This window comes from Typopeltis vanoorti, chromosome 14 (genome assembly GCF_054136105.1).
Source record: "Typopeltis vanoorti isolate ZY-2024b chromosome 14, IOZ_Tvanoo_1.0, whole genome shotgun sequence".
Taxonomy (NCBI): domain Eukaryota; kingdom Metazoa; phylum Arthropoda; class Arachnida; order Uropygi; family Thelyphonidae; genus Typopeltis; species Typopeltis vanoorti.
The window spans coordinates 55,321,478-55,334,887 of NC_143562.1; the positions used below are offsets into that span (position 1 = coordinate 55,321,478).

The 13,410-nt window shown below is 37.0% G+C and overlaps 1 protein-coding gene across 2 annotated transcripts in view; it reads left to right on the forward strand.

The window, feature by feature from the left end:
- The window catches only part of LOC150099492 (prosaposin-like), a 149,064-nt gene that overhangs the window by 40,574 nt on the left and 95,080 nt on the right, over positions 1 to 13,410 (forward strand). For both annotated transcript variants that reach the window (XM_090403867.1, XM_090403866.1), the window contains exon 5: positions 2,449 to 2,561. In XM_090403867.1, the coding sequence (XP_090259993.1) occupies positions 2,449 to 2,561 (113 nt within the window). The remainder of the gene's footprint in view (positions 1 to 2,448; positions 2,562 to 13,410) is intronic.

The window sequence follows — 13,410 nt, forward strand, 5'->3', positions numbered from 1 at the left end:
ATGGATTGACAGGGAATCTGTACTTTGCAAATGAACAGCATGAGTTTACCAAGGGCCGGTTGCGTTTGAGTAACTTGCTCACATTTCATAATAATGTGATGGTTGAGATATACAAAGGGAATGGATGCACCGTAATACTTTTGGACTTTCCTAAAGCTTTTGACAGAATTCAGTAAGGAAGGCCATTGCATAAATTGGAGGATAATATGGAATTGGATTAAAAAGTAGTACTTTGGATAAGGAAATGGCTGAGTGACAGGTATCAAAAAGCAGTGTATAGGGGATGTGAATCTAGAAGATTTAAGGTGACGAGGGATCAGTCCTTGGTTCATTGTTAATTCAGTTTTTACATTAATAACATTGGGAAGGATTTAACAGGTGACAACAGCTATTTGCTGATAGCATAAAGAAAAACAGGGTCATCAGGAATGCAACTGAATGCAGCACTTGCAGAGTGATTTGAGTAAGCCATGCACTTTGGTGTAATAAGATATCCAGTTGCATATGATATTATATTTAGCAGATAGAAAGTTTAAGTTCAGGAGCCATATAATGGAGATTGTAGATACAACTCAGAAGATGATTACAAGGGTGAAAAGAGCATTGACATGTAAGAATAAGAAAGTTAATTAGCTTCTTTACAAAGTTTTAGTATAAACTAATCTTGATTGTCGTGCAAAGATCTGACCTCCTGGTTTCCTAGGCAATGCAGGTAGAGCGGAGAGGATGAAAAGGAGACTGTTATAAATGATATCGGAACTGTAGAATGTAGATTACGAGGAGAGATTCAGAATTTGTGAACTGCAGATGCTAGCAAACAGGAGAAAGAGGATTGATATAATAAAGACCTACAAACTTCTGAATGGATCATGCAGGATACCAGTAGTTGGAATTTTTCATTTTATGGAGGGAGAGGATGAAAGGCATCGATGGAAGTTGAGAATGAATGAATTTAGTTAAGAAAGGGAGAAAAGCTAGATAGATTTTTCTGTCATAAAGTGATGCATGACTGGAATGGCTTGACAATGTTTGCCAAGTATTCTTAAGGAATGTGCACAAAAGATAGCTATGCCCATGACTTGGTTATTTAATGAAAGTCTTACAGTGAGTAAGGTCCCAAAGGAATGGAAAGAGGGAAAAATAGTACCACTCCACAAGCATGGTTTTAGGAACAGAGGTTTTCGATTATAGACCAGTCTATATAACTGCAGTTGTAATCAAGATGTTGGAGAGATTGGTTTGGAATAGAATACAGGATTGGGTTGATGGACATAGCATTCTTTATGACGATCAGCATGAATTTGTAAAGGGTAAGTATTGTTTTAGCAATTTACTTGCATTTTATGATAAGATAACAAGTGTGTTAGATAAGGGAGAATCATATACAGTGCTATTCTTGGAGTTTGCTAAAGTGTTTGATAGATTACCAGATGATAAGTTGGTGTACAAGCTGCAGAGGATGGGAATAGATAGTATATTGGTTAGATGGATCAGAGACTGGCTCTCTGAACGACACCAGCAAGTTGTGTATGATGGAGTAGTGTCTCAAAAAAAAGGAAGGTAAGCAGTGACATACCGCAGGGTTCTGTTCTTGGGCCACTGCCGTTTAACTTGTTTGTAAATGATATATCATGTGGACTGACTGGGAATCTTCAGTTGTTTGCTGATGATGCAAAGTTGGGAAGAATTATAAGTAGCATCTGATGTTAATTCCCTTCAGGAAGATTTGAATAGGCTTTTTACTTGGACAAATGAGTGGGGTTATAATTTTAATATCAATAAGTGCAAGGTGCTGCATTTTGGAGTGCAGAAATATAAGACTGTATACTAGTCCAAGTGGGCAGTTCAAACTCCACTGGTACCCAATAATTAAGCGGTACACAGTGAAGAGAGACGACTCAACTGTGCCGCCATCTCGTGGTCCCTAACCCTAACACAATATATTTAATGCCTGAAATAATGTGGGTTCTACGGTCGATTTTCTTGAGTTTACAGGACGAAAAACCTGAGTTTCCGGGAGGAAAAACCCGCTTGCCCGTGCCAGAGATCGACTAACTCGGGAACTGGTCGAAAAAAAGGCTTAGAAAAATTTCCTCTAGTCACCGACTAGACTCGAAACCAAGTCTTCCTTCATGCAGCCAAGCGCCATGGTGTGCAAACGCCACATCCACTGAGCTACACAGGCTCTCCCAAAATAATTGTAATATTGGATAAATCTAATGATCACTAATAATATGTGCAAATGTCACAGCTGGACAAAAGTATCACTCTAATGTTTACACATATGCAGTGTCATATTTTTTGTTTTGAATGTATGTTTATTTATTTATTTGTTATTATTTTTGCATAATTATAATTAAAATATGCTGATTTTGTAAAAGTAAATATGCAAAAAAATTAAATATGCAAATATATATCTATTTCTCAATCTCATTTCTTTCTTTTAAGATTTTAATGCTATTGTGACTCAACACAAGGAAAATGGCATTTTGCAATGTGAACTCTGCAAAAAGTCTGTAAGTCTGGTAATATACACAATTAAAAGGAGCAAGATGTTTCAGGTAAATTTTTATGTGAAATAAAGCATTTTATTTCTTTTTGATTCCTGCTAAGTTTTAACATAACTTCAATTATTCAGTTTTGAGAAATAATCTTTCTTTTAATTTCCTAATAGCAGAGACTGCAAAAAAAATTAGTAGCCATATAATTTCTTTATTGCAATAGTCGAATCTCACTTGAATTATAGCTAGCGCTGCTATAACATTCTCAATCTTTATCCCTTCAGAATACTTATCAAGAATTTGATGATGATATTGTGTAGTTCCTGTATGTTTACTTTAGTAAGAGTTCATTGGTATATATATATTTTTTTAATACTGCATTATTTCTAGTACAGAGACCATTGATATGAATGGGCATACTTCCTTTGAGTGGCTTATTTCAGAAAAATGTGAAAGTGACATCTCCAATCAAAAACGTTTCCTCCTAGCCTTCTGAAATTGTAAAAAACTCAAACCCTTCAGTTCTCGCCCCACCTCAGATATACGAATTACCAAAAGCAAGCAAACATTCCCCCCCCCTCAGGCCCTATGGTAGATGCCACAGATTTCCCATGCTATAAATTTGCAAAACAAGTTAGCAAGCTCCTTACCCCCCCCCCTCACTGGTCATACCATTCCTATATAAAAAACACTATTCAACTACAATTGTAGTTGGCTGCAATCTTCAGTGTAGCCACCTTAGTTATAGACAGGTCTTCTGATCCTATAACAAAATGTAACACCTTGTATCCTGAATCTCCTTGTCACATTCTGCTTCAAGTAATTATCTCTCATTAAATATATAAATTCCATTTCCTTCTTGTCATGTGATCTTTCCTCCTTCCAATCTACATCTCTGAAGTTGAAATCCCCCATAATAATTACTCGACTTCCACTGTTTGTACTAATCTGCTGATGTATGTCTTCCACATTATCCCTGGTACCCCCTTGTACTATAACAGTAACTAGTTTTATAGTTTGCCCTATTGGCCTCAATCTCACACCAGATCGACTCAAAAGAACTGCTATTTGCTTGACTGACTCCTACTTTTGTTGCTGCAGTTCAACTGCTACCATCAGCAGTACCTCATCCACTGTCCTGTCTGCTCTGTCCTCCCTGAAAATACTAAATCCATCACATTCTATCCCTATAATTACATCATCTGCTTTTAGCTAAGTCTTACTAATGCCTATAATACTTTTTGCCGAACTTGCACTAACTAATGGCCAAAACACCTCCTTCTTGTTTTTGATACTTCCAGCATTAGTATACAGAAAGTGTAGCATCCTTGTAGCCCTCCTCCCAACTACCTTTATTCCCTGAAAATTGACTACCCTGTTCAATATTTTTGCTTGAGAGACTAGATTCTGCACTTGTTGGTCATTCTCATGCTCATTTGCTTCATGAGTGCCTTCTCACTCACACACACGCGCATCTGCATCCTTTCTAATTTCTTTAGTTTTTCCTGACTTTGTGCTTCCACACTCTCAGTGAACAAAACTCTCTCTCTCTAGACACCCAGCTCTAAATCCATTTAAGTGGAGTCCATCAACATTGTGCAAATCCTTACATCTATGAAACTTAGGCCATAGGTCTACAAACTCTACATCATTCCTTCTGCACAACCTTTGTATTGATTCATTAGCTATCATCACCCTCCTTCTCTGTTCACCTCTGTTATAGCTGACAGCATACTTACAAACTACACCTTCTTGCTCTTCTGTTTCACTTCTTCCAATAACTCTTTCATATCCTTCCTCATACAGTACTTCTCATCTCTCAGATCAGTTCCAGCCAAAAGAATCAATTCTTTCACTTTCTGCATTCTAACAGTATTACTAATATTATTAATTTTTGCACCATGGAAACAAGATTTTGTAGCACTTTCATGAAGTATTCCCCTTATCATAAAATTGGTGTAAAAAATTATCTGCTTATGCTCTTTCTCTAATCTATTTCTACAGTTTCCTTTTAAGCTTTGGACCTCTTGCTTTTTTATTCTTGGTTCGACTAATCTCTTGCTGTTTCTGCAGCCTTTCAATCTCATACTTTGAAATTAAGACCTTAATATATTGTACCTCATGCTTTTTGTTTTACAGATGATTTACTACATAAAGAATTACATTATATGACTCATCCTTCCTGTCAAATGATTTCTGCTGTTTTAAGGATACTTGTATTAATGATACTTGTTTTAATGATTCAGGTTGTGTTTCTTGTGTTTACATGATATATGCATGTAAACACAAGAAACACAACCTGAATCGTAATGACTGTATATCTATATCAAAAATCTGGGAAAGTCTAATCAAGATTACTCATTAATTTTTTTTTTTTACTCATTAATTTTCCAATCATGTCTCTACTTTAAAATATTCCATTTCATACTTAGTGATATAACATCACGTGGCGTGTTCTGTTTTAAACGATCTATTGTTAGTATTCTAGCTTGTATTTTTTTAAAACTGTTCTTGTAATACCACTGAGGATGGTCTGCTATTTCCAGACCAAAATATTTGGTTAATTAAATATCTTTCTTGTGTTTACGTGCATATATCACTCAAATGATTTCTGTGAAGCCTTTATTGCTACTTTAATATAGCTGCATAAGCTAACATACTTAAAAAAATTAAAGATAGAAACTTAAATCTATGTGAAATTAATTTATTAGCTACATAATTTTCATTGTCAAACTTTTTGATTTTGTAATCCATTCTGGTTATTTCAGTGTACAAGACAAATTATACCAACAAGTTGAAGGAATAGCCATGGGTAGTCCTATCTTGACTATCCTTGCCAATTATTACATCGAACATTTTGAAGATCATCTCCTTAAAGGCATTTCTCCTAAACCTACAGTATGGTACAGATATGTAAATGATATATTTGCAATAAGGAAAGGTTTATCATCAGATTTAAAACTATTCATTTCAAAAATATATGATTCATCCAAGAATTTTAAGAAGTGGAAAAAAATAATTAACTAGCATTTTTAGATATTTTAATCCTTTGTCAACCAGATGATAGTTTACAATTTTCTGTTTTTAGAAAAGAAACTCATATTGATTATTATATCCATTCTAATTCTCTTCATCATCCTAGTCAAAAAATTGGAACCATTAAAACCTTGTTACATCATGCTTATTATTATTATTATTATTATTTGACATCTCCAGGGAGTCCGAGACTCATCAAGGGAAGGTACCTACTCTACAACACTGCATCTCCACCATTCAACCTCATCCACCCATCATCCACCAATTGTATCATATAAACCAACACCATCTACTGTCCACCACCAACACCAGTATTTTCACAGACAATCACAAACATCCATGCCCACAGCAGGATTTGAATCCTCAGCCTTTTGGCTGGAGAGCGGATATACTAACCACTTGGCCAACCAGGCTGGCCTTTTACAACAAGAATTATATCAAATCTCCTTTCATGAAAAATGGCTTTAATGAATCTTTTATTAAGAAAGACTTTACCAGCTTTAGACAACTCCACTCAACCTTCCAGGTGTCTGCCAGATCCATGCTCCTGTGGTTTGCCTCACTTTGGACAGTCTGGCAGATCTACAGCCATCGGTCATAGAGAACATAAACCTTGCGTCCATTATCAAGAACCAGAACAGTCTGATCTAGCAGAACATGCCATCTCAACAAAACATTTTTGGAAGTTTTTTGGAAGAAATCCAAGCTTTTACATAGAAGTAGATTCCTTATAGAGTGCTTATATAAAAATTGTGAGACCTTTCTACACCGACCAAACTTAGATCTAATGGCCTTAAGTTATCCCCTTTATGGAAAATATTATTATATCATTTTATTCAAATTCCTAATTATTATATCATTATAATTAAAAATAATAATTAGGAATTTTACTGAACTGTCTGTTGTCCTATTAACGCTAGAGTGGTGCTTTTTGAAAATGATTCTTTTATTGTAATTTTATATTGTGTTTCATTGTTAATGTAGTGAGCCTATAATATATAGATAAAAATTTTACAAATTTATTTCACATAAGTTTAAGTTTCTGTCTTTAATTTTTCTCGTTATGAAGCCTTTATTAACAAAGCATTTAACAGATATAGAATTCCTGCCCCTTCTACACAAGAAATTACTTGTTTTCCACTGCTTTATGTGAAAGGAATATTTGAATGTATTGTGAAAATTTTAAAGCTGCTTAACATCTATGCAGCATTTCATCCTATCAGATAAATCTCTAACTTTCTCTTTTTACCAACAGACAAGCTCCCTCCATTTAATTTTTCAGATATCTACATCATTCCTTGCTCTTGTGTCAGTCTGTCCTTGAATGTTATGAGGAACATAAATCTTATCTGGATGATCGCTCTTGTCTATTGTGGGGAACATAATCTTACATCATGTATCGTTAGCTGAAATGTCTGGTCTTGTTGAACTTGTGATCTCTACTAAGTACAGAGATCCTCTCTAATAATAATACTAAAATTCTCCATAAGTGCAGATGTTCTTCATGGAACATCTTTATAAGGAAACTTGTGAAATGTTACTTCATTGTCAAAATGTCGATAATCTCATAGCTCACATTGATCTCTTTTATGAGAGATATTACTCTTTTCTAATTTGTTTCCTTCCTCATAATGACTTGTCATCCTTCATATTATGGTAGTAAAGAGAAAGCTGTGTTTGTCAAGACTGCTGTGAAAAGATAAGTTTAAATTTTGAAATTGTGTGTGGTATTAGTAATAGTTAGTTTTTTAAATATTGTGTTATGATAGTTGTGATTGTCAGGTGGTGTTCAGTGTAGTTATAATTTGGTATTTATTATTTTTGTGTTTCTTATGTGCAGCTTCGAGCATCAGTAAAATGGCGTAAGATGGCACGAAAGACGAATGTGGCATGGATTTTTGGAAAATGGTGAGATACCATGAATGCAGTATGTATGCTTGGGGAGAAATTGAAGATATTTATGTGGAGAGGAAAAATAAGAAGGATGAGACAGTTTGGGTGTGTAAGAAGTGCAGCATACTTATGGATTATGAGATATTGTTGAATGAAAGCAGTAGTGGGCTAAAATTCATGGGTGTAGCTATGGGAGTAAGTGGAGTTGACGGTATGGCTGAGTGCTTGAGCAGTAACGTACAACAGCGGGTGAAAGTGGTGATGAGGTAGCGTTGTTGATTGGTAAGACAGCTTGCATTTAAATTAGACAGTTAGCTTTTTAAATTAGTGATAGTTTTTTTAAATATTACTATAGTTAGTTTTTTAAATATTGTGTTATGATATGAGTTGTGGTCGAGGTGTTGGAGAAGCTAGTGAGGACAAGGATTCAGAACTGGGTGGACAGAAGTAGAATTCTCTTTACTGGACACCATGGGTTTGCTAAAGAAAGATCGTGTTTTAGCGATCTGCTTACTTATTATAACAAGGTGATGAATACATTGGACAAGAAGAATGCATATACAGCAGTATATTTAGATTTTGCAAAGGCTTTCAATAGATTACTGTATACATGACAAACTAGTAGTTGAATTGTAACAATGAGGGTTTATAGTAGATTAGTGCATTGGATTGGAGATTGGGTGTCTCATAGGTATCAACAGGTTGTATATGGGGGAGTGATATCCCAGAAGAGGAAGTCACTAGTGGTGTGTCCCAGGGGCTTGGTTTCAGGCCATTGTTGTTTAAATGACATTGGAAAGGACTTAAATGGTGAATACAGGGCAGATGATTACAGATGATTCAAAGTTGAGGAGATTTATGAAAAGTAGAGCAGATGTTGTAGCTTTGTAAAAGAGGACCTAGACTGTCTGAATGGGCAATTGTGTGGGGATAACAGTTAAATATTTTCGGGTGCAAAATTTAAGGATGTAAGTGAGAGTATTAGAGTGCAAAAACAGAAGGTGAAAAAATTGATAGTTGTGGCGGGTATGAATGAATTGAAAGGAGATAAATTTTTTATGAGAGAGGATTTGAAAATATTGTTAAAGGTAGCGAAAGAAAAGAGTGACAGAGTTAGAATGGTGAGTCTGTTGCCGCGGTATGACAGAGAGGAGTTTAGAAGGAGGGCCATAATCACAAATGACATTATGCGCAGGTTATGCAGATGGTATGGTGTGGTGTGGTGTGGAATGAGTTTGATGGGCGAAAGGATTTATACAAGATGGATGGCCTGCATTTGAATGGATTTGGTGTGCGGAGACTGGAAAAAGTGTTGCTGAATGAAATGAAAGTGGATGTGCAGAACCAGGGAAACTAGAACTACCAAGGAAGGTGGGGTGGATATGCGGACATCAGTGAGACAGTTGAGTGTAAGAATGTATATAATGTACCCAAGCCAGTACTAAGGACAAAAAATTGGAATGGGATAATTAGAATAACGCATCAAGATAGGGGTGGGACAAAGGGATCACTGCATTTCATGTATATTAATGCCAGGAGTATTAGGAACAAGAAGGAAGAATTTTTGGCCTTGATTGGCTCTTCCTGGCCACAGGTTATTAGCATTAGTGAAACATGGCTGACAGAAGTTAGTGGAATAGAATGTGTAGGTTATAGTGTGTTTAGGAGGGACAGAGAGAATAAAATGGGGGGAGGGGTGTTATTGATGATAGCTGATGAACTCCAGCCAGGGAGAATTATTAAGGGATAACTATCTGAGACAGCATGTAATTGATAATACTAGGGGTGTGAGAGTGCTTGACCTGGTAATAGCATCTGAGAATTTGACTGTAATGAATATGACCATGTTGCCACCTATTGGTGAGAGTGATCATTGACCTGGGAGGTGGCTAAAGGTGTGGCATTTTCAATTAAGACAGAGTATATGTGGAATTACCATGCTGGCAAGTATGACAAGCTTAGGAGATTGCTTGGATCAGTGCCATGGCATGTACAACTGCAAGGGCTGGATGCCGATAGAGCATGGGAAGTGGTCAAGGCGCATTTACAAGAGGTAATGGCTGATTGTATACCTAGGGTCCGAATAGTAAAACAAGTAGAGGTTAAATGGATGAATAACACCATTAAGCTTGAGCTGCAAAAAAAGAAACAACTGTGGAGGGAATTTAAAGAAAGGGGTGACCTGCAGGCACATGAATGGTATAAAGTGCAGGCCAGAAGGGTAACGAGTGTGGTAAAAAAAGAAAAAGCGGATTATGAAAGGAAACTAGCTATGCAAGCTAAAGAGAATCCCAAATAGTTCTTTCAATATGCTGCAAACAAGAAAAAACTGTAAGGAATGATGATGATAAGGAGGTCACTGAATCAGTCGATATAGTGGAGTTACTGAGCGAGCACTTTGCAAAAGTATATCATCCAAGTGGTGACATTGAAAAAATGAAGGAACCATTAGTTTATACGGGAACTGTGATGAATGAAGTGGAGGTGAATAGTCTATTACAGAACCTTAATGTGAATACATCTGTGGGATTGGATGGTATACCGGCATGGGTCTTGCATGAAGCGGCTAAAGAATTATCAGTGCCCTTGTCCATGTTGTTTAATCTGAGTCTCGGGTCTGGTTTAGTCCCAAAGGTATGGAAAGAGGGGAAATTGTTCCACTGCATAAAGGAGGATCCAAGACTACGGTTGCAAATTTCCGACCAATCAGCATATCAGGAGTTGTTGTCAAGGTCTTGGAGAAAGTAGTCAAGGGAAAAATACAGGAATGGATTGATGAAAATGAAATACTGTACGGGAACAACATGGCTTTGTGAAGGGTAGATCATGCCTCAGTAATTTGCTCAAGTTTTATAACAAGATAACGGCTGAACTGGATAAGGGTAATGATTTTACAGTGATACTGCTGGACCTGACAAAGGCATTTGACAGGATACCACATAGAAGTCTAATCCATAAACTATAACATATGGGAATGGATATAGGGTTGGTGAGACGGATAGGTGGGTGGTTGATGGAGAGATATCAAAGAGTAGTTTATTCAGGAGTAGAGTCCAAAAGACGGCCTGTGACTAGTGGTGTGCCACAGGGTTCTGTTCTTGGACTACTGCTGTTTAATTTGTTCATTAACGATATAGGGAAGGATCTAAGAGGAACAGTTCATTTGTTCGCTAATGATGCAAAGTTGGGTAGGGCGATAGTGAATGCAGAAGATGTCAAAATCTTGCAGGACAACTTGGATAGATTGGAGTTCTGGGCTAAGGAGAATGGATGTTAATTTAATGTGACAAAATGTAAGGTTATGCATTTTGGGGTGAAAAGATTAGCAGCAGTATACCACATTGGTGGAACTGTACTCCAGGAGATTGATGAGGCCAGGGACTTGGGAGTGTTGGTGGATAGGGAGATGAAGTTTAGGGGGCACATTGCAAAAGTAGCTAAATCAGCTCAACTCACTTGGTTGTTGAAAAATACCTTGATGAGCAGAGACAAGCAAGTTATTGTACCTCTGTACCGAGCCTTGATAAGACCTCATCTCGACTACTGTTCCCAGATTTGGTCACCTAGGTTCCTTCTTGATGGGGAGGCGGTGGAGAGGATCCAGAGGCGAGTGACTAAGATGATAGCGGGTTTACAGAATGAACCATATGAGAACAGGTTGAAGATTTGTGGGTTGCAGAAATTAGTTGATAGGCGGAAACATTCAAATTGCTAAAGGGGTTTCTATAGGATTAATTCAGAGGATATTTTTGAGATCAGGACTGGTGGTGGGAGAACTAGAGGACACCTATGGAAGCTGGGCAAGAGTATGGTTAGCAGGGGTGTTAGAGCTGGGTTCTTTACTTTTAGAGTGGTAAATCAGTGGAATAAGCTGCCAGAATCTGTTGTGGGTGCTATGACGGCTAGTGAGTTCAAGGCAAGGTATGATAGATACTGTGAGAATGTCGTATAGTTGTGTGGACATGATGTTTAGGGCCTCTCTCGATGAGTCTAAGGACCCCCTGGAGTCGCCCATAATAATAATATTGCAAAGTGTAAAGTTTATAAATTCGGGAAGCAAAGATTGGATGCAGAGGAGGTACAGGAGATAAAGGATTTGGCGATTATGTTGGATAGAAACTTGAAATTTTGAGCACAGTTTGCTAAAATTGTGAGAATGAAACAGCAGATTATGGGAATGATTCAGAGAACAATGACATGTAGAAGTAAGGATGTTTGATTTCATTGCACAAGACTTTGATCAGGCCACATATGGATTACTGTGCACAGATTTAGTTGCCACGTTTTCAAAAAGATGATATGTTGAACAGTGTCCAGAGATGATTGACTAAGTTGGTTTCTGGTCTCTGGAATGCAAAATATAAGGACTGATTGAGAGAATGCAAAATACAGAGCTTAGTGGATAAAAAGAAGAGGGGGAGACATGATTGAGACGTATAAGTTGCTAAGAGATGATTACCGGATTTGCATGGATGAGATTTTTCATAGAATATCTGGAGAGAGGAGGAGAATGAGAGACCATCTCTGGAAACTGTATAAGGTGGATGTGAGCAAGGGGGGGGGATTTTTTTGCATGGAGAGTGGTGGATGATTGGAATGCATTGCCTGAGAGTGTCGTGAATGCAGGGATAGTGAATGCATTTAAGTCGAGGTACAATGAGCTGTGCATGTGAGAGTGGGATCTCCCACAATGAGTCTTTTGAATCCATGGAGGTCTTTTGATGATAATTTCATTTGTACCTACCTAAACAATCAACTCTTTCACTTTACCTTTCTATATCCTAATAGTCTTGCTAACATGTTAATCTTCGTAACTGGGAAGTATGATTTTGTCACGTGCTTGTCAAGTACTCACTTATAATGAAATAATTGTACATGATTTTCTCCTTACTTTTCCTTTCTTGGTTAGTCAAGCATTCATTCCTTTTTTCTTGCACCTCTTTTCTTTATGTTCTTAGCTGTACCACTTGTTAGACATTTCTGTATTCACTTCAGCTCATTTTGCCCTGTGAAGGATTCCACATAAATGTATGCTCTCTCTCTCTCTCTCTTTCTCCTTATGACCACTCTTCATTCTTCATATTATGCTATCATTCTTATGGTTGCCACTTTTACTTTCTCTCTGTCAGTCCTATCCTCCAACTCTCCATTATTCACCTTTTTGCACTTATTTCCTGCTACATTTACCACTTAACTTTCACTCTTGTACCTGGCACTCACTCTAAAAACACCTCTTGCACTCTCTCTCTCTCTCTCTCTCTCTCTCTTTGTCTCCATTATTTCAAACCAAAGTCCACTCATGCTTAGTAAAGAATACATTTCACAGACTGCACCACACAAAGTTCCTCAGGTTGAACTCTTCGAACAAGAATATCTTGTGTACCATTGTTCTGGTTCACACGAGTACCATGTAGTGCCATATTTAAAGCTATTAAATGTATGATACAGAAAAACCAAGATATTTAAGACAAAACTAATCTAATTGAAACCACATGTGAACTACGTATAATACAATTTATGCACAATATTGCTATTTTTTCTTAAACAACTTTCCAGAACACTCCAATCATAAGAACTTCTTCCAGATGACACCTATGTTTCTAAAGAAATATACAGAACTTCTTCTGTAACTAAAATGCCAAACTCTTCTGTTGACCATTGCTATTTATAAAGTTTCATTGCTTGTACATTGTCTTCATGTATATAATAAAATAACTATCTTTATATGTGAATCTGATTGGAGCATGAACAGAGAATTCAGATGTATCCCCACTGTTTTTTCTATGATGTATAATGTAGTTATTATTATTATTATTATTATTAACATCTAACACTAACCATATGCTAACCACTCGGTCAGCCAGACTGGCCGAGTGGTTAGCGTATCTACTCTCCAGCCAAAAGGCTGCAGGTTCGAATCCTGCCATGGGCATGGATGTTTGTGATTGTCTTTGGAAATGCTAGTGGTGGTGGTCGGCAG